Raw genomic sequence first — 22,098 nt, 5'->3', positions numbered from 1 at the left:
GCTGACAGCGGCCGCACTAGTAGCTTTGATTGGTGTGCGGGGCCGCCTGTCATCTGTTTCCCCGCCCCCTTCGTTCGTCACCTGCTGGCTGGCTGTAATGCACAAAAGATGTGATCGAGTGAGGCGCTAAGGGGGCGGGGAAACAGATGACAGACGGCCCCGCGCACCCATCGGCCCACCGGTAATCTCCCCGGTCATTGTAGTGGCCAGTCCGGCCCTGCCTTCTACTCAAAGGAGGGCCTCTGCCTGAAATCTTCTGTTGGAAACTCTGAGGTAACCTACTGTTACTGTCTGAGAGATGTGAACAAAGGGGGTCATTCCGAGTTGATCGCTAGCTGCATTTGTTCACTGTGCAGCGATGAGGCTAAAAAAAGTCACTTCTGCGCATGTGTATGCGGCGCTATGTACACACGCGACGTACTTTCACAACGATCGATGTAGTTTCACACAGGGTCTAGCGATGCATTTCAGTCGCACTGGCTGCCGCCGAGTGATTGACATGAAGTGGGCGTTTCTGAGTGGCAACTGACCGTTTTCAGGGAGTGTTCGGAAAAATGCAGGCGTGCCAGGAAAAACGCAGGCGTGGCTGGGAGAACGCAGGGCGTGTTTGTGACGTCAAATCCGGAACTGAATGGTCTGAAGTGATCGCAAGCGCTGAGTAGGTTGCACAATTTTTGTGATGAGAGCGTTCGCGCTATTGCAAAGCTAATATACACTCCCAGAGGGCGGCGGCTCAGCGTTTGCAGGGCAGCGAAAATCTGCTAGCGAGCAACCAACTCGGAATGACCCCCAAAATGTCCTTCCTCAGCCACAACTGCACGGTTGTGTCTTGACATGGACCCAGGGGGTTATGGGAAAGGTACTCTCCACGAAGGGAAACTAGACGCTACTGTGGAGCGTACAATCTATATTTTCAACCCGGTGTACATTAGGGTTCATTTAAATTTGTCAAAACACTTTTAACGTTCCAGTATGTTCTTGGAGTGTGGAAGGAAACCTGAGAACTTACATGCAAACATGAGGAGAACATGTAAACTCCACACATATAGAGCCTTGGCGGGAATCGCAACGTTCGTGACGACACCAGAATGCTGACATTGCTTGGAATACTGATCCCGGGATCCCGACATGGATCATAATGCAGGTGCTAGGATCTTGATCGTAAGAATGCTGGGACTGCTGAGAGGTAAGCCGCGGGGGGACATAGGAGGATAGGGTTAGGCTGCGGGGGGAGAGTTAGGGTTAGGCTGCGGGGGGAGAGTTAGGGTTAGGCTGCAGGGAGGGAGGGTTAGGGTCAGGCTGCATGGAGGGAAGGTTAGGGTCAGGCTGTAGGGAGGGAAGGTTAGAGTCAGGCCGCATGGAGGGAGGGTTAGGTTTAGGCTGCAGGGAGGGAGGGTTAGATTTAGGCTGCGGGGGGAGGGTTAGGGTCAGGCTGCAGTGAGGGAAGGTTAGGGTCAGGCTGAAGGAAGGGAAGGTTAGGGTCAGGCTGCAGTGAGGGAAGGTTAGGGTCAGGCTGCAGGGAGGGAGGCTAAGGGTCAGGCTGCAGTGAGGGAAGGTTAGGGTCAGGCTGCAGGGAGGAAGGGTTAGGGTCAGGCTGCAGGGGGAGGGATAGGGTCAGGCTGCAGTGAGGGAAGGTTAGGGTCAGGCTGCATGGAGGGAGGGTTAGGGTTAGGCTGCAGGGAGGGAGGGTTAGGGTCAGGCTGCAGGGAGGGAGGGTTAGGGCCAGGCTGCAGTGAGGGAAGGTTAGGGTCAGGCTGCAGTGAGGGAAGGTTAGGGTCAGGCTGCAGTGAGGGAAGGTTAGGGTCAGGCTGCAGGGAGGGAGGGTTAGGGTCAGGCTGCAGTGAGGGAAGGTTTGGGTCAGGCTACAGGGAGTGAGGGTTAGGGTCAGGCTGCAGGGAGGGAGGGTTAGGGTCAGGCTGCAGGGAGGGAAGGTTAGGGTCATTCTGCAGGGAGGGAAGGTTAGGGTCAGGCTACAGGGAGGGAGGGTTAGGGTCAGGCTGCAGTGAGGGAGGGTTAGGGTCAGGCTGCATGGAGGGAGGGTTAGGGTCAGGCCGCAGGGAGGGAGGGTTAGGGTCAGGCTGCAGTGAGGGAAGGTTAGGGTCAGGCTACAGGGAGGGAGGGTTAGGGTCAGGCTGCAGGGAGGGAGGGTTAGGGTCAGGCTGCATGGAAGGGGAGGGAGGGTTAGGGTCAGGCTGCAGGGAGGGAAGGTTAGGGTCAGGCTACAGGGAGGGAAGGTTAGGGTCAGGCTACAGGGAGGGTTAGGGTCAGGCTGCAGGGAGGGAGGGTTAGGGTCAGGCCGCATGGAGGGAGGGTTAGGGTCAGGCCGCAGGGAGGGAGGGTTAGGGTCAGGCTGCAGTGAGGGAAGGTTAGAGTCAGGCTACAGGGAGGGAGGGTTAGGATCAGGCTGCAGGGAGGGAGGGTTAGGGTCAGGCTGCATGGAGGGAGGGTTAGGGTCAGGCTGCAGGGAGGGAGGGTTAGGTTCAGGCTGCAGGGAGGGAAGGTTAGGGTCAGGCTACAGGGAGGGATGGTTTGGGTCAGGCTGCAGGGAGGGAAGGTTAGGGTCAGGCTGCAGGGAGGGAGGGTTAGGGTCAGGCCGCAGGGAGGGAGGGTTAGGGTCAGGCCGCAGGGAGGGAAGGTTAGGGTCAGGCTGCAGGGAGGGAAGGTTAGGGTCAGGCTGCAGGGAGGGAGGGTTAGGGTCAGGCTGCAGGGAGGGAAGGTTAGGGTCAGGCTGCAGGGAGGGAAGGTTAGGGTTAGGCTGCAGGGAGGGAGGGTTAGGATCAGGCTGCAGTGAGGGAGGGTTAGGGTCAGGCTGCTGTGAGGGAGGGTTAGGGTCAGGCTGCAGTGAGGGAGGGTTAGGATCAGGCTGCAGGGAGGGAGGGTTAGGGTTAGGCTGCAGGGAGGGAGGGTTAGGATCAGGCTGCAGGGAGGGAGGGTTAGGGTCAGGCTGCAGGGAGGGAGGGTTAGGGTCAGGCTGCAGGGAGGGAGGGTTAGGGTCAGACTGCAGGGAGGGAGGGTTAGGGTCAGGCTGCATGGAGGGAGGGTTAGGGTCAGGCCGCAGGGAGGGAGGGTTAGGGTCAGGCAGCAGTGAGGGAAGGTTAGGGTCAGGCTACAGGGAGGGAGGGTTAGGGTCAGGCTGCATGGAGGGGGAGGGATTGTTAGGGTCAGGCTGCAGGGAGGGAAGGTTAGGGTCAGGCTACAGGGAGGGAAGGTTAGGGTCAGGCTACAGGGAGGGATGGTTTGGGTCAGGCTGCAGGGAGGGATTGTTAGGGTCAGGCTGCAGGGAGGGAGGGTTAGGGTCAGGCTGCAGTGAGGGAAGGTTAGGGTCAGGCTACAGGGAGGGAGGGTTAGGGTCAGGCCGCAGGGAGGGAGGGTTAGGGTCAGGCTGCAGGGAGGGAGGGTTAGGGTCAGGCTGCAGGGAGGGAGGGTTAGGCTCAGGCTGCAGGGAGGGAAGGTTAGGGTCAGGGTGCAGGGAGGGAGGGTTAGGGTCAGGCTGCAGTGAGGGAAGGTTAGGGTCAGGCTGCATGGAGGGAGGGTTAGGGTCAGGCCGCAGGGAGGGAGGGTTAGGGTCAGGCTGCAGTGAGGGAAGGTTAGGGTCAGGCTACAGGGAGGGAGGGTTAGGGTCAGGCTGCAGGGAGGGAGGGTTAGGGTCAGGCTGCATGGAGGGGGAGGGAGGGTTAGGGTCAGGCTGCAGGGAGGGAAGGTTAGGGTCAGGCTACAGGGAGGGAAGGTTAGGGTCAGGCTACAGGGAGGGTTAGGGTCAGGCTGCAGGGAGGGAGGGTTAGGGTCAGGCCGCATGGAGGGAGGGTTAGGGTCAGGCCGCAGGGAGGGAGGGTTAGGGTCAGGCTGCAGTGAGGGAAGGTTAGAGTCAGGCTACAGGGAGGGAGGGTTAGGATCAGGCTGCAGGGAGGGAGGGTTAGGGTCAGGCTGCATGGAGGGAAGGTCAGGCTGCAGGGAGGGAAGGTTAGGGTCAGGCTGCAGGGAGAGAGGGTCAGGCTGCAGGGAGGGAGGGTTAGGGTCAGGCTGCAGTGAGGGAAGGTTAGGATCAGGCTGCAGGGAGGAAGGGTTAGGGTTAGGCTGCAGGGAGGGAGGGTTAGGGTCAGGCTGCAGTGAGGGAAGGTTAGGGTCAGGCTGCAGGGAGGGAGGGTTAGGGTCAGGCTGCAGGGAGAGAGGGTTAGGCTGCAGGGAGGGAGGGTTAGGGTCAGGCTGCAGTGAGGGAGGGTTAGGCTGCAGGGAGGGAGGGTTAGGGTCAGGCTGCAGTGAGGGAAGGTTAGGGTCAGGCTGCAGGGAGGGAAGGTTAGGGTTAGGCTGCAGGGAGGGAAGGTTAGGGTCAGGCTGCAGTGAGGGAAGGTTATGGTTAGGCTGTGGGGGAGGGAAGGTTAGGGTTAGGCTGTGGGGGAGGGAGTGTTATGGTTAGGCAGTGGGGGAGGGAAGGTTAGGGTTAGGCTGTGGGGGAGGGAGGGTTAGAGTCAGGATGCAGTGAGTAAGGGTTAGGGTCTGGATGCAGTGAGGGAATGTTATGGTTAGGCTGTGGAGGAGGGAGGGTTAGGGTCAGGCTGCAGTGAGGGACGGTTAGGGTTAGGCTGTGGGGGAGGGAGGGTTAGAGTCAGGATGCAGTGAGGAAGGGTTAGGGTCTGGATGCAGTGAGGGAAGGTTAGGGTTAGGCTGTGGGGGAGGGAGGGTTAGGGTCAGGCTGCAGTGAGGGACGGTTAGGCTGTGGGGGAGGGAGGGTTAGAGTCAGGATGCATTGAGGAAGGGTTAGGGTCTGGATGCAGTGAGTGAAGGTTAGGCTGTGGGGGAGGGAGGGTTAGGGTCAGGCTGCAGGGAGGGAGGGTTAGGGTCAGGCTGCAGTGAGGGAAGGTTATGGTTAGGCTTTGGAGGAGGGAAGGTTAGGGTCAGGCTGCAGGGAGGGAGGGTTAGGGTCAGGCTGCAGTGAGGGAAGGTTAGGGTCAGGCTGCAGTGAGGGAAGGTTAGGGTTAGGCTGTGGGGGAGGGATGGTTAGAGTCAGGATGCAGTGAGGAAGGGTTAGGGTCTGGATGCAGTGAGGGAATGTTATGGTTAGGCTTTGGGGGAGGGAAGGTTAGGGTTAGGCTGCAGGCAGGAAGGGTTAGGCACAACTGGGGAGGGTTAGGGTTAGGCTGTGGGGGATGGAGGGTTAGGTTTAGGCTGCGGGTAGGGTGCGTTGGGGTTAGACACCACCAGGAAGGGTTTGGGATTAGGCTGTGGGGGGAGGATTGGGTCAAGCTGCGGGTAAGGAGGGTTAGGAAGGTTACGGATTAGGGGTAGCATACTTGACTAGTAGGTGTCTGGATCCTTAGCGTCGGGATGCTGCCTTCGGTATTCTGACTGTCGGCATCCTAAGCACCAAGATCCCGATACTATCCCTTATATGTGTTTTTTTCCAGAAGTTTTCAGCCAGTAGCTGCATTGTAAGCTGCCTATAGAGCAGGGGTATTCAACATGCTGCCCTTCAGCTGCTGTGGAACTAGACACCCCAGCATGCCCTGCCACAAATTTAGCATGACCTAATAGCAGGGCATGCTGGGATGTGCAGTTACACAGCTGCTGGGGACAGAATGTAGAATTTTCCTGGGACAGGGCATGCTGGGATGTGCAGTTACACAGCTGCTGGGGACAGAATGTAGAATTTTCCTGCTATATAGTGTAAGCTGCAAGCAGTGCCCTCTAACCTGTCTGCTAGTATTACCCAGTCTAGTTCTATTATTGTGTAACGTAATACGCTGGTACTGTGTAAATAAATCATTATACACAGATAGGAGATAGCAGCAGTTGTTATACCCAGGTCGGTCATAAATCCATAGGTTACAGTCACCTTTGTAGTATAGAACACGTCCTCTCTCTTCACCGTCCCATCTGCGATCTTGGCTTTAAGAGCGCGGCCCACCTCAGCCTCAATACAGTACATTAACGCAGAGTCAATATGGCGATACCCGACTTCCAGGCCTACTTTCACAGCGTCTTCCAGCAGAGCTTTGGAATTCTGGGAATAACAAGAGTGCCGCAACAATGAAAATACATAAGAAAGTCGCTGTGTAGGAACAATGGGGACAGTGTATGTTTACAAGGATTCCGTAGCAGCGTACAAGGGGATAAAACTGACAACAAGAAATATAGGTACAGAGTCAGACAGTCAATAAATTCTCATAGAAACTAAAATCCAGTGAGCATAAAGCTTAGTTATGTAGTGATGACGAAGGGGAGAGGGCCCTGCTCGTATGACCACACACGGTTCATGTTTTGCAGGTCACCTGTAGATTTTTTAAATGTGACAGTTGGTGATACACAGTGCAGCTGCCGGGTGACATGGAAAACGTGACCCGTGTGGGGTCCTGAGGATTGAGTTTGAGAACCAAACCACTGATCTAGCCAATGAGTCACTCCATTTTGGGAAATGGTGGCCGTCGCCACCCCTTCCCCACCCCAAAATTGCAGTGGACTGTCAATCACGGACAGTCTGCTGCCAATCTGCGTCAGTCATCACATGCGCAGTACAGGTCCGTGCATGTGCAATGTACATAACATTGGTACTTTGTGGCATGTGCCGCACCTCCAACCACATCTTAATTAGGTCCAAAGTTGGAGTTGCGATTCAGGCTCAGTTGACTACCGTAATGAATTCCTCTAAAGGAGATCCCTTGAGGGGAGAAGAAGGTGGGTGGCAATTTGAGGGTGGGGGTGGGCTAACTGCGTCATTAGGCCCCACCCCCTTGTAGAACAATTGACCCGATTGGAGCGTAATTGCATAGGGGCAGGGCTAACATGATGCATTTAGCATACAATTGCATCAATAGGCCCCGCCTCCACCACTGGGACCGCAGTTTAACTGTATTTATCTCCACATTCTGCCTACTTCGCTAGGAAGTGGACACAATGTGGGAGTGATGCCCACTCTTCTGGGGCTGCGGGGAACTACCAGAAAAAACGTGTTTCTCCCGCAGGATCCGGGAGTGTAGGCAAGTATGGATTCAGCTTAAGCGTACAACTCCCAGCATGTTGCGACTGTGGATACATAAATACAGAGCCAATTGGTGGTGTTAGAATGCACGCATGGAGTGAATTCAATTAGACACATGGTTTAGCCGTTGGCTAATTGCCGGAAAAAAAATCCCTGCGGCGCGGGGAAAGACTATTCAATAAAATAACCTTATTCTTGCACCAAAAAATCTGGATTTACATGTGGAAGCCCAGTGATTCTGTGGAATCAGTGTGTTTTTTTCCCACATGACCAATTTTTTTTTTTTTTTTTTGCGCAGACTTTTCGTTGCAGCTCCAGGAGCCGTGAGTTTCTGTCCGACCCTGGGGACTCGCGCGCAGGACTGCAGAGACTAACTGAATACGTCCAGCACGTCAGTTAGTTGCGGGGTAAACCCTGTGGCTATTTAAATTCCCCCCATGGCCTGAGTTCAAGCATGCGCACTGCCAGAAGGGACGTACAATAATAGGCATCCACATCGGCCCCTTAATAGTGAAAGGGCCTGTCACTTAAAACGTGCAGGTACTGTACAAGTATTTCTGCGTCTGTAACGTCCTCATTAGTGATCATTAATAGGCCCGTACTGTATGTCTCTTGGAGGTACTGTGTAATCACATGTTAAATGCTTAATGGTATGACGATGCTGTATACTGTACATCAACTAAGAATTAACACAAAGGGGGGGATTTAGTGGCGGACCCTACAGCGCAGCCACTAATATGCAGCAACTGGGTGAAATTATGCTAAAGCCGCAGGAGGCATCTTAACTAAAAAATGGCGGCTCAGGTTACTCAGGCTGTTCAGCCAAATCACGATGTCAGGGCGTCTGCCGTGCCTCCCTTTTTAGGAACATGACATGCGTGTCAATCATGCTGCAAATTTTACGGAACTGCGAGTGATATCGCATACCCAGGGCTGCATATGAACAAGGTGGCTCCTGCACGTTACATTTATTCCTGATTTGAGATACTGTATGGATTACACAATTTCATTACATTATAGTGCAGGAAATATAATGAAGCGTTCAGATCAATGCAGAGATCTTACATCTGGAAGTTTTGTAATCTTCTGTTTTTACAAGTTGGACAGCTTTGTTTGCATCATGTCATTGCCCCTATCACATGCAGCCCTGCCCTCAGTAACACATAACTCATCTCCTGATATACTCTGTGCTGCTGGGAACCCTGCTCCTTCCATTATATAACTCTCAGTCTGTGGCTTCCTGCTGCCTCCATTCCCTTCCTCACATCATGCCACTGCCCCTGTCACATGCAGCTCTGTCCTCACTGACACATCACTCATCTCCTGATATACTCTGTGCTGCTGGGTATCCTGCTGCTTCCACTATATAACTCTCAGTCTGTGGCTTCCTGCTGCCTCCATTCCCCTCCTCACATCATGTCACTGCCCCTGTCACATGCTGCCCTGTCCTCACTGACATATCACTCATCTCCTGATACACTCTGTGCTGCTAGGGACCCTTCTCTTCCCACTATATAACTCTCAGTCTGTGACTTCCTGGTCCCTCCATTCCCCTCCTCACATCATGTCACTGCCCCTGTCACATGCAGCCCTGCCCTCAGTAACACATAACTCATCTCCTGATATACTCTGCGCTGCTGGGGACCCTGCTCCTCCCACTATATAACTCTAAGTCTGTTGATTCCTGCTGCCTCCATTCCCCTCCTCACATCATGTCACTGCCCCTGTCACATGCAGCCCTGTACTCACTGACACATTACTCATCTCCTGATATGCTCTGTGCTGCTGGGGACCGTGCACCTTCCACTATATAACTCTCAGTCTGTGGCATCCTGCTGCCTCCATTCCCCTCTCACATCATGTCACTGCCCCTGTCACATGCAGCTCTGTCCTCACTGACACATCACTCATCTCCTGATATACTCTGTGCTGCAGGGGACCCTGCCCCTCACACTATATAACGCTCAGTCTGTGGCTTCCTGCTGTTCCATTCCCCTCCTCACATTATGTCACTTCCCCTGTCACATGCAGCCCTGTCCTCACTGACACATCACTCATCTCCTGATATACTCTGTGCTGCTGGGGACCCTGCTCCTCCCACTATATAACTCTCAGTCTGTGGCTTCCTGCTCCCTCCATTCTCCTCCTCACATCGGGGTATATTTACTAAGCTCCCGATTTTGACCGATATGCCGTTTTTTCTTCAAAGTGTCATCTCGGGAATTTACTAAACTCAAATCACGGCAGTGATGAGGGCATTCGTATTTTTTTGGAAGTCCAAGAAAAAAAATACGAATGAATACACCATCGGTCAAATACGCCAGCAAATTAGTAGAACTCGGTCATTTACTAAAAAGTGCAAATCTCAAAATAGACAAACACTGCCGTGAAAAATTACAATTCGTAAAAAAGTGCTAAAAAAAAACAGACCTGCTTTTTTGAGCCGTGATTGGATAGGCATGCACGGATCCATGAGATCCGTGCATGTATATCAGTGGGAAGGGGTGGGAAAGTGTTAATTTTCTTTAAAAAAAATTGCGTAGGGTCCCCCCTCCTAAGCAAAACCAGCCTCGGGCTCTTTGAGCCGATCCTGGTTGCAGAAATATGGGGAAAAAATGGACAGGGGTTCCCCCGCATTTAAACAACCAGCATCGGGCTCTGCGCCTGGTCCTGGTTCCAAAAAAACGGGGGGCCAAAAAGCGTTGGGGTCCCCCGTATTTTTGAAACCAGCACCGGGCTCCACTAGCTGGACAGATAATGCCACAGCCGGGGGTCACTTTTATACAGTGCCCTGCGGCCGTGGCATCAAATATCCAACTAGTCACCCCTGGCCGGGGTACCCTGGGGGAGTGGGGACCCCTTCAATCAAGGGGTCCCCCCCCCAGCCACCCAAGGGCCAGGGGTGAAGCCCGAGGCTGTCTCCCCCATCCAATGGGCTGCGGATCGGGGGCTGATAGCCTTTGTTGAAAGTTATGAATATTGTTTTTAGTAGCAGTACTACAAGTCCCAGCAAGCCTCCCCCGCAAGCTGGTACTTGGAGAACCACAAGTACCAGCATGCGGCGAAAAACGGGGCCGCTGGTACCTGTAGTACTACTACTAAAAAAATACCCCAATAAAGACATTACACACACACCTTGACAGTATAACTTTAATGCATACATACACACCACCATATACACATACTTACCTTATGTTCCCACGCAGGTCGGTCCTCTTCTCCAGTAGAATCCATGGTGTACCTGTTGAAAAAATTCTACTCACCAAATCCAGGGTAGAAGGCTCCTCGGATAATCCATTTGTAATCCACGTACTTGAAAAAAAAAAAAAACTCGACACCCGACCACAAACTGAAAGGGGCCCCATGTTTTCACATGGGACCCCTTTCCCCGAATGCCAGAAACCCCCTCTGACTGATGTCTAAGTGGGTTTCTTCAGCCAATCAGGGAGCGCCACGTTTGGCACCCTCCTGATCGGCTGTGTGCTCCTGTACTGACTGACAGGCGGCACGCGGCAGTGTTACAATGTAGCGCCTATGCGCTCCATTGTAACCAATGGTGGGAACTTTGTGGTCAGCGGTGAGGTCACTTTCGGTCAACCGCGGACCACAAAGTTCCCACCATTGGTTACAATGGAGCGCATTGGGCTTCACCCCTGGCCCTTGGGTGGCTGGGGGGGGGGACCCCTTGATTGAAGGTGTCCCCACTCCCCCAGGGTACCCCGGGGGCACGGCCGCAGGGCACTGTGTAAAAAGTGACCCCCGGCTGTGGCATTATCTGTCCAGCTAGTGGAGCCCGGTGCTGGTTTCAAAAATACGGGGGACCCTACGCTTTTTGGCGCCCCGTATTTTTGGGACCAGGCGCAGAGCCCGATGCTGGTTGTTTAAATATGGGGGAACCCCTGTCCATTTTTTCCCCATATTTCTGCAACCAGGATCGGCTCAAAGAGCCCGAGGCTGGTTTGCCTTAGGAGGGGGGACCCCACGCAATTTTTTTTTATCATTTTAAACTATTTTTTAACAAAAAAAAAATGTGCACAATGAACCCCAGCACGGATCTCACAGATCCGGCCGTGATTCATTGTGTTAAAGTCGGCAGTGTTTTGCCATTCACTCCCGTAAAACACTGTTAAAAATTACGAATGACATCGACATCGGAAAACACGAAAATGCAGAATACGACAGCTTAGTAAATTAGTCGTAATAAATTCAAAAAGTTGCAGTTTTACACTTTCGATGTAATTTCGATGTCAATCTCCCACCAAAACGGGAGAATCACGAATCTTAGTAAATATACCCCATCATGTCACTGCCCCTGTCACATGCAGCCCTGTCCTCACTGACACATCACTCATCTCCTGATATACTCTGTGATGCTGGGGACCCTGCTCCTCCCACTATATAACTCTCAGTCTGTGACTTCCTGCTGCCTCCATTCCCCTCCTCACATCATGTCACTGCCCCTGTCACATGCAGCCCTGTCATCACTGACACATCACTCATCTCCTGATATACTCTGTGCTGCTGGGGACCCTGCTGCTCCCGCTATATAACTCTCAGTCTGTGACTTCCTGCTGCCTCCATTCCCCTCCTCACATCATGTCACTGCCCCTGTCACATGCAGCCCTGTCCTCACTGACACATCACTCATCTCCTGATATACTCTGTGCTGCTGGGGACCCTGCTCCTCCCACTATATAACTCTCAGTCTGTGACTTCCTGCTGCCTCCATTCCCCTCCTCACATCATGTCACTGTCCCTGTCACATGCAGCCCTGTCCTCACTGACACATGACTCATCTCCTGATATACTCTGTGCTGCTGGGGACCCTGGTCCTCCCACTATATAACTCTCAGTCTGTGACTTCCTGCTGCCTCCATTCCTCTCCTCACATCATGTCATTGTCCCTGTCACATGCAGCCCTGTCCTCACTGACACATCACTCATCTCCTGATATACTCTGTGCTGCTGGGGACCCTGCTCCTCCCACTATATAACTCTCAGTCTGTGGCTTCCTGCTGCCTCCATTCCCCTCCTCACATCATATCACTGCCCCTGTCCCATGCAGCCCTGTCCTCACTGACACATCACTCATCTCCTGATATACTCTGTGCTGCTGGGGACCCTGGTCCTCCCACTATATAACTCTCAGTCTGTGACTTCCTGCTGCCTCCATTCCTCTCCTCACATCATGTCATTGTCCCTGTCACATGCAGCCCTGTCCTCACTGACACATCACTCATCTTCTTATGCATACATAACCGCAATTACAGTAGCTAATTTCCTCTTGCGCCTCCATGGGCTTCCTGCAGAAATCAGCGCAAGACCAGGCCCGGTTCTAGCCCTTTTGATGCCCCAGGTGGAAAATAGGGGCGTGGCTTCATACAGGGGGCGTAGTCAGTTATGCCCCCTGTAGAGTTGTGCACCCATTTGTGCCTCCTATAGGAGTAGCGCCGCTTACACAAAAAATAAATGAATACTTACTATCCCCGTTCCTGATTCCCGACCGCTGCAGACCTCTAGCGTCTGTGTCAATCCCACAATGTTGTGCTGTGCGCGATGATGTCATCGCACACCGCACAGCAAAGGTCCTCTCCATGAAGGGAAACTAGACGGGTAGCGTCTAGTTCCCTTCACAGCGGGGGACAGCGGACCCAGCGGGGGACACAGTAGCGGATCTTGCCATGGTGCGGCGCCAGCGCCCTCCGGAAGGGGGCACCCCGGGCAAAAGTCCTGCTTGCCCATGGCAAGATCCGCTACTGCACAAGACGCCTCGGAATGCTGTTTCAGCAGCAGCTCACGTGCAATTGAATAAGGCCCCTATATGCAAGTGGGCCTGCCTCTATATATTTGCGCAGAGATCAAACACGTTCTAATCACCAGCGTAGGTTTTATGTCATTTGGAAATACATCCGTTTAAACGTTTATCTTCATATAAATACTTTCAATTTATTAAAAGAATCTTAGCCACACGGGGGCGGTGGCATCGGAACTGGGACACGGCCACAGTAGGTGACGGCAGAAGGAAGAACCTACCTCATCAGGGGCGAAAGTGCCCAATCCAACCACTGGTATTGTGTTGCCATCATTCAGTAGGACGCGGGAATCTGGTGCCAGTGCCATGCCCTCTGCCAGCTACTAAGACCGGTCCTGAAGTTCCAGGTGGCGCCTGTGATTACTGCCAGGGGTGCCCGGTGCTCTTCCTAACCACAGCCTCAAGCAGCCGGCTCCAGACTGCACACCTAGAGGAGGCCGGTAATAATTAGTATTATGGAGGAAGAATCATATCACAGAGATGAAGAATACAGGATAATAATACATTATCTCCCTATCTATAAGCACTGGATGCAGCCGCACATCTTACTGAGATACCTCCACAGTCTGCAGTGTGTCCGCAGCTAGCAGACAGAATAACATATATAAGTGCAATCAATAACCCTGAAGGCTTATAGTCAAACAGTCCAAGATCTAACTAATGTGAGGTACACACTAGAACGACCCATCGGTCAGCAAAGACACTTACCCATCTGCCACAGGATATGTCTGGCCAAACAAACCTGCCGGAATAATGTGCAGGGAGCACTGCTGGTATAATGTGCAGGGAGCGCTGTTGGTATAATGTGCAGGGAGCGCTGCTGGTATAATGTGCAGGGAGCGCTGCTGGTATAATGTGCAGGGAGCGCTGCTGTTATTACGTGCAGGGAGCGCTGCTGGTATAACGTGCAGGGAGCCCTGCTGGTATAAGGTGCAGGGAGCGCTGCTGGTATAATGTGCACGGAGCGCTGCTGGTATAATGTGCAGGGAGCACTGCTGGTATAATGTGCAGGGAGCACTGCTGGTATAAGGTGCAGGGAGCGCTGCTGGTATAATGTGCAGGGAGCACTGCTGGTATAATGTGCATGGAGCGCTGCTGGTAAAAGGTGCAGGGAGCGCTGCTGGTATAATGTGCACGGAGCGCTGCTGGTATAATGTGCAGGGAGCGCTGCTGGTATAATGTGCAGGGAGCGCTGCTGGTAAAAGGTGCAGGGAGCGCTGCTGGTATAATGTGCACGGAGCGCTGCTGGTATAATGTGCACGGAGCGCTGCTGGTATAATGTGCACGGAGCGCTGCTGGTATAATGTGCAGGGAGAACTGCTGGTATAATGTGCAGGGAGCACTGCTGGTATAATGTGCAGGGAGCACTGCTGGTATAATGTGCAGGGAGCGCTGCTGGTATAATGTGCAGGGAGCGCTGCTGTTATTACGTGCAGGGAGCGCTGCTGGTATAACGTGCAGGGAGCGCTGCTGGTATAACGTGCAGGGAGCGCTGCTGGTATAAGGTGCAGGGAGCGCTGCTGGTATAATGTGCACGGAGCGCTGCTGGTATAATGTGCAGGGAGCACTGCTGGTATAATGTGCAGGGAGCACTGCTGGTATAAGGTGCAGGGAGCGCTGCTGGTATAATGTGCAGGGAGCACTGCTGGTATAATGTGCATGGAGCACTGCTGGTATAATGTGCAGGGAGCGCTGCTGTTATAATGTGCAGGGAGCGCTGCTGGTAAAAGGTGCAGGGAGCGCTGCTGGTATAATGTGCACGGAGCGCTGCTGGTATAATGTGCACGGAGCGCTGCTGGTATAATGTGCACGGAGCGCTGCTGGTATAATGTGCAGGGAGCACTGCTGGTATAATGTGCAGGGAGCACTGCTGGTATAATGTGCAGGGAGCGCTGCTGGTATAATGTGCAGGGAGTGCTGCTGGTATAATGTGCAGGGAGCGCTGTTGGTATAATGTGCAGGGAGCACTGCTGGCATAATGTGCAGGGAGCACTGCTGGCATAATGTGCAGGGAGCGCTGCTGGTATAATGTGCCGGGAGCGCTGCTGGTATAAAGTGCAAGGAGCGCTGCTGGTATAATGTGCACGGAGCGCTGCTGGTATAATATGCAGGGAGCTCTGCTGGTATAATGTGCAGGGAGTGCTGCTGGTATAATGTGCAGGTAGTAGTACTGCTGGTATAATGTGCATGGAGCACTGCTGGTATAATGTGCAGGGAGCGCTGCTGGTATAATGTGTAGGGAGCTCTGCTGGTATAATGTGCAGGGAGCGCTGCTGGTATAATGTGCAGGGAGCACTGCTGGTATAATGTGCAGGTAGCACTGCTGGTATAATGGCCCTCATTCCGAGTTGTTCGCTCGCAAGGCGATTATAGCAGAGTTACACACGCTAAGCCGCCGCCTACTGGGAGTGAATCTAAACATCTTAAATGTGCGACCGATGTATTCGCAATATTGCGATCAAAACCGAGTTAGCAGTTTCTGAGTAACTCCAGACTTACTCTGCCTGTGCGATCAATTCAGTGCTTTTCGGTCCCGGCTGACGTCATAAACACACCCAGCGTTCGCCCAAGCACTCCCACCGTTTCTCCAGACACGCCTGCGTTTTTTCCGGAAACGGTAGCGTTTCCTGCCACACGCCCCTAAAACGCCGTACATCCGCCCAGTAACACCCATTTCCTGTCAATCACAATGCGTTCTCCGGAGCGACGAAAAAGCCGTGAGTAAAATTACTTTCTTCTTAGTAAAGTTACTTGACGCATGCGCAGTGCGAACATTACGCATGCGCACTAAGAGAATTCTCACTGCGATGCGATGAAAAATACCGAGCGAACAACTCGGAATGAGGGCCAATGTGTAGGGAACGCTGCTGGTATAATGTGCAGGGAGCACTGCTGGTATAATGTGCAGGGAGAGCTGCTGGTATAATGTGCAGGGAGCGCTGCTGGTATAATGTGCAGGGAGTGCTGTTGGTATAATGTGCAGGGAGCGCTGCTGGTATAATGTGCAGGAAGCGCTGCTGGTATAATGTGCAGGGAGCGCTGCTGGTATAATGTGCAGGGAGCGCTGCTGTTATTACGTGCAGGGAGCGCTGCTGGTATAACGTGCAGGGAGCGCTGCTGGTAAAAGGTGCAGGGAGCGCTGCTAGTATAATGTGCACGGAGCGCTGCTGGTATAATGTGCACGGAGCGCTGCTGGTATAATGTGCACTGAGCGCTGCTGGTATAATGTGCAGAGAGCGCTGCTGGTATAATGTGCAGGGAACACTGCTGGTATAATGTGCAGGGAGCACTGCTGGTATAATGTGCAGGGAGCGCTGCTGGTATAATGTGCAGGGAGCGCTGCTGGTATAAAGTGCAAGGAGCGCTGCTGGTATAATGTGCAGGGAGCGCTGCTGGTATAATGTGCAGGGAGCGCTGCTGGTATAATGTGCAGGGAGCGCTGCTGTTATTACGTGCAGGGAGCGCTGCTGGTATAACGTGCAGGGAGCGCTGCTGGTAAAAGGTGCAGGGAGCGCTGCTAGTATAATGTGCACGGAGCGCTGCTGGTATAATGTGCAGGTAGTAGTACTGCTGGTATAATGTGCAGGGAGCACTGCTGGTATAATGTGCAGGGAGCGCTGCTGGTATAATGTGCAGGTAGTAGTACTGCTGGTATAATGTGCACGGAGCGCTGCTGGTATAATGTGCAGGGAGCGCTGCTGGTATAATGTGCAGGGAGCACTGCTGGTATAATGTGTAGGGAGCGCTGCCGGTATAATGTGCTGGGAGCGCTGCTGGTATAATGTGCAGGGAGAGCTGCTGGTATAATGTGCAGGGAGCGCTGCTGGTATAATGTGCAGGGAGCACTGCTGGTATAATGTGAAGGGAGCACTGCTGGTATAATGTGCAGGGAGCGCTGCTGGTATAATGTGCAGGGAGCGCTGCTGGTATAAAGTGCAAGGAGCGCTGCTGGTATAATGTGCACGGAGCGCAGCTGGTATAATGTGCAGGGAGCTCTGCTGGTATAATGTGCAGGGAGCGCTGCTGGTATAATGTGCAGGTAGTAGTACTGCTGGTATAATGTGCAGGGAGCACTGCTGGTATAATGTGCATGGAGCGCTGCTGGTATAATGTGTAGGGAGCGCTGCCGGTATAATGTGCAGGGAGCGCTGCTGGTATAATGGGCAGGGAGTGCTGCTGGTATAATGTGCAGGGAGTGCTGCTGGTATAATGTGCAGGGAGCGCTGCTGGTATAATGTGCAGGGAGCGCTGCTGGTATAATGTGCAGGGAGCGCTGCTGGTATAATGTGCAGGGAGCGCTGCTGTTATTACGTGCAGGGAGCGCTGCTGGTATAACGTGCAGGGAGCGCTGCTGGTAAAAGGTGCAGGGAGCGCTACTGGTATAATGTGCACGGAGCGCTGCTGGTATAATGTGCACGGAGCGCTGCTGGTATAATGTGCACGGAGCGCTGCTGGTATAATGTGCAGGGAGCACTGCTGGTATAATGTGCAGGGAGCACTGCTGGTATAATGTGCATGGAGCACTGCTGGTATAATGTGCAGGGAGCGCTGCTGGTATAATGTGCAGGGAGCGCTGCTGGTATAAAGTGCAAGGAGCGCTGCTGGTATAATGTGCACGGAGCGCTGCTGGTATAATGTGCAGGGAGCTCTGCTGGTATAATGTGCAGGGAGCTCTGCTGGTATAATGTGCAGGGAGCGCTGCTGGTATAATGTGCAGGGAGCGCTGCTGGTATAATGTGAAGGGAGAGCTGCTGGTATAATGTGCAGGGAGCACTGCTGGTATAATGTGCAGGGAGCGCTGCTGGTATAATGTGCAGGGAGCGCTGCTGGTATAATGTGCAGGGAGCGCTGCTGGTATAATGTGCAGGGAGCGCTGCTGGTATAATGTGCAGGGAGCGCTGCTGGTATAATGGAGGTCATTCCGAGTCGTTCGCTCGGTAAATTTCATCGCATCGCAGCGATTTTCCGCTTAGTGCGCATGCGCAATGTCCGCACTGCGACTGCGCCAAGTAATTTTGCCATGAAGTTAGTATTTTTACTCACGGCTTTTTAATCGCTCAAGCGATCGTAGTGTGATTGACAGGAAATGGGTGTTTCTGGGCGGAAACAGGCCGTTTTATGGGCGTGTTGGAAAAAACGCTACAGTTTCCGGAAAAAACGCAGGAGTGGCCGGAGAAACGGGGGAGTGTCTGGGTGAACGCTGGGTGTGTTTGTGACGTCAAACCAGGAACGACAAGCACTGAACTGATCTCAGATGCCGAGTAAGTCTGAAGCTACTCTGAAACTGCTAAGAAGTTTGTAATCGCAATATTGCGAATACATCGTTCGCAATTTTAAGATGGTAACATTCACTCCCAGTAGGCGGCGGCTTAGCGTGAGCAACTCTGCTAAAATCGCCTTGCGAGCGAACAACTCGGAATGACCTCCAATGTACGGGGAGTGCTGCTGGTATAATGGGCAGGGTGTGCTGTTGGTATAACGTGCAGGGAGCGCTGCTGGTATAACGTGCAGGGAGCGTTGCTGGTATAATGTGTTGGGAGCGCTGCTGGTATAATGTACAGGGAGCGCTGCTGGTATAACGTGCAGGGAGCGCTGCTGGTATAATCTGCAGGGAGCGCTGCTGGTATAATGTGCAGGGAGCGCTGCTGGTATAATGTGCAGGGAGCGCTGCTGGTATAATGTGCAGGGAGCGCTGCTGGTATAATGTACAGGGAGTGCTGCTGGTATAATGGGCAGGGTGTGCTGTTGGTATAACGTGCAGGGAGCGCTGCTGGTATAACGTGCGGGGAGCGTTGCTGGTATAATGTGTTGGGAGCGCTGCTGGTATAATGTACAGGGAGCGCTGCTGGTATAATGTGCATGGAGCGCTGCTGGTATAACGAGCATGGGCCCTCATTCCGAGTTGTTCGCTCGCAAGCTGCTTTTAGCAGCATTGCACATGCTAAGCCGCCGCCTACTGGGAGTGAATCTTAGCTTCTCAAAATTGCGACCGACGGATTCGCAATATTGCGAATAGACCTGTCTTAGCAGTTTCTGAGTAGCTCCGGACTTACTCTGTCAGTGCGATCAGTTCAGTGCTTGTCATTCCTGGTTTGACGTCACAAACACACCCAGCGTTCGCCCAGACACTCCTCCGTTTCTCCAGCCACTCCCGCGTTTTTCCCAGAAACGGTAGCGTTTTTTCACACACTCCCATAAAACGGCCAGTTTCCGCACAGCAACACCCACTTCCTGTCAATCACACTCTGATCACCAGAACGAAGAAAAAACTTCGTAATGCTGTGAGTAAAATACCTAACTGCATAGCAAATTTACTTGGCGCAGTCGCAGTGCGCACATTGCGCATGCAAAATAAGCGGAAAATCGCTGCAATGCGAAGAAAATTACCGAGCGAACAACTCGGAATGACCACCATGGAGCGCTGCTGGTATAATGTGTTGGGAGCGCTGCTGGTATAATCTGCGGGGAACACTGAACGTATAACGTGCAAGGAGGGGTTCACTACGGCTGGCCGGCGGTCGGGCTCCCGGCGCCCAGCATACCGGCGCCGGGAGCCCGACCGCCGGCTGACCGACAGTGTGGCGAGCGCAAATGAGCCCCTTGCGGGCTCGCTGCGCTCGCCACGCTACGGGCACGGTGGCGCGCTACGCGCGCCACACTATTTTATTCTCCCTCTATGGGGGTCGTGGACCCCCACGAGGGAAAATAAGTGTCGGTATGCCGGCGGTCGGGCTCCCGGCGCCGGTATACTGAGCGCCGGGAGCCCGACCGCCGGTATACAGAAGACCACCCTGCAAGGAGCACTGCTGGTAAAATGTGTTGGGAGCGCTGCTGATATAATGTGCAGGAAGCGCTACCGGTATAATGGGCAGGGAGCGCTGCCGGTATAACGTACAGGGAGCGCTCCTGGTATAAGGTGCAGGAAGAGCTGCTGGTATAATATACAGGGAGAGCTGCTGGTATAATGTGCAGGGAGCGCTGCTGGTATATGGTGCAGGGAGCGCTGCTGGTATAACGTGCAGGGAGCGCTGCTGGTATAATGTGCAGGGAGCGCTGCTGGTATAATGTGCAGGGAGCGCTGCTGGTATAATGTGCAGGTAGCGCTGCTGGTATAATGTGCAGGGAGCGCTGCTGGTATAATGTGCAAGGAGCGCTGTTGGTATAATGTGCAGGGAGTGCTGCTGGTATAATGTGCACGAAGCGCTGCTGGTATAATATGCAGGGAGTGCTGCTGGTATTACGTGCAGGGGGCCCTGCTGGTATAACGTGCAGGGAGCGCTGCTGGTATAATGTGCAGGGAGTGCTGCTGGTATAACGTGCAGGGAGCGCTGTTGGTATAATGTGCAGGGAGCGCTGCTGTTATAATGTGCAGGGGGCACTGCTGGTATAATGTGCAGGGAGAGCTGCTGGTATAATGTGCAGGGAGAGCTGCTGGTATAATGTGCAGGGAGTGCTGCTGGTATAATGTGTATGGAGCACTGCTGGTATAATTTGCCGGGAGCACTGCTGGTATAATGTGCAGGTAGCGCTGCTGGTATAATGTGTATGGAGCACTGCTGGTATAATGTGCAGGGAGCACTGCTGGTATAATGTGTAGGGAGCGCTGCCGGTATAATGTGCAGGTAGCACTGCTGGTATAATGTGCAGGGAGCACTGTTGGTATAATGTGCATGGAGCACTGCTGGTATAATGTGCAGGGAGCGCTGCTGGTATAACGTGTTGGGAGTGCTGCTGGTATCATATGCAGGGAGTGTGGCCAGTATAACGTACAGGGAGCGCTGACAGCCATTCACTGTATGGAAGCATATGGATAGAGGACTGCAGGAGGGGTAATTTATGACGAATGGATGGGTATAAGCCCCCAGGCCTATAATGATGTTACATCGGCCCTGAATGTGAGTGTGGGGTACATATGTAAGGAGTAAGAGGACGGGGTGGCTCTGCTCCTTCTCCAGCTCCAGTATCAGAACTTTACTATAGCATTTTTTTTACCTGTTTACAGATCACATTATATAGTATTTCAAACACTTCTGTACAAAAGGCAACTTTGGGCGCACTTTTGTCCCGCCCACCCAAAAAGGGGTGGAGCTTTGCAGTTAACTCCTGTTTGAACTCTCCGAGACACTGGACTTTCCCAAGGTTCTTCCCCTGCACTGTGAATAGATGCCATGCGCCATCTACAGCGGGACAGTAGCAAACAAATGGCGGGGTATATTTTTAGTACAACGGACTTTTCTTCTGGCTTCCACCATCTGACTGCATCCGCTGTCATACAGGGAAGGCTGGGAGCTGCCAGATCAGATAACGCAGGATAAAAGGTGAATTCAGTTCTGCTCTGTGTGACGTAACCCTGAGAGCAATTCACTAACCGTAATAACAAGAGTCTTGCAGACGCATTGTAGCAAGGATAGACATGGGGTAAATTTACTAACATGCGAGTTCTATTTAAGAATGGATGTTACCCATAGGAACCAATCAGATTCCAGGTATTATCTTCTATAAGGTGCTAGATAAATGAGAAGTAGAATCTGACTGGTTGCTATTGGCAACATCCCATCTTAAATGTGGCTCTGCAAAACATGATGCCTCTGAGGGGTCTATTCATAAAGCAGTGAAAAGTGTGGAGAAGGGAGCCAGTGGAGAAGTTGCCCATGGCAACCAATCAGCTGCTCTGTATAATTTTATAGTATGTAAATGATAAATGTTACGTCAATGCTGATAGGTTGCCATGGGCAACTTCTGCTGTCTGACAGCCTCGTAGCTCTGTGCAGAAGCCCTGAAAAGAGTTTAAAGATAAAAACATAAACATTAAGCATACAGCTACCATCGATGGCGGGAAACCATCTGGTTCTCTGTCATTGATGGTAAAAGTTTTCTACATCGGCCATAAACCATTGATGGTTTTGAGACAGCGACGGTCGATGGCCATTCTAGTTAGTGGCAACAGGCTAGTGAGGGTTAAAGCAGTGGGCAGGGGAGAGCTCGGTCATTTTGGAGCTCAGCAAAGGAAGCGATTTAGCTACTGCATGAGCAGCCCAGCAGAGAGCTGTGTAGCCTACCTGAAATAGTCAGCGTGGAGGTCCCATATGAGAGGGCAGTGGGGAGGAGAACCTCAGTAATACCAGGAGGAAGAGGAGGAGAAGCAGGTGGGCACACTGCCCATCTCAGAATGGACTACCGGGCAAAAAGTCATCAGAAGCTGTTTGGAAAACATGCTACTGGGGCGCCACCTTGTGGCCAGAAAGCGAGAAGGATTGAAAAATATAAAAAATTTTAGTTTGAAATCGGCCCAGCTCACCTGCTTTACCACCAT

At 52.9% G+C, this 22,098-nt stretch overlaps 1 protein-coding gene across 2 annotated transcripts in view; it reads right to left on the bottom strand.

The window, feature by feature from the left end:
* Positions 1-22,098, bottom strand: part of LOC134933694 (estradiol 17 beta-dehydrogenase 5-like) — a 51,006-nt gene extending 28,908 nt beyond the window's left edge. Inside the window, exons 1-3 of one of the 2 annotated variants that reach the window (XM_063929073.1) lie at positions 22,084-22,098; positions 13,007-13,212; positions 5,831-5,998 (exon numbers count right to left, since the gene is read on the bottom strand). In XM_063929073.1, the coding sequence (XP_063785143.1) occupies positions 5,831-5,998; positions 13,007-13,093 (255 nt within the window). In that variant the 5' untranslated portion in view covers positions 13,094-13,212; positions 22,084-22,098. Of the gene's footprint in view, positions 1-5,830; positions 5,999-13,006; positions 13,213-21,844; positions 21,932-22,083 lie in introns of those variants that run through there. The other variant, XM_063929072.1, reaches the window with a different exon arrangement.

This window comes from Pseudophryne corroboree, chromosome 6, assembly GCF_028390025.1.
Source record: "Pseudophryne corroboree isolate aPseCor3 chromosome 6, aPseCor3.hap2, whole genome shotgun sequence".
NCBI lineage: Eukaryota > Metazoa > Chordata > Amphibia > Anura > Myobatrachidae > Pseudophryne > Pseudophryne corroboree.
The sequence above is the reverse complement of the archived record's forward strand: the minus strand, read 5'-3'. Positions and strand labels throughout refer to the sequence as shown.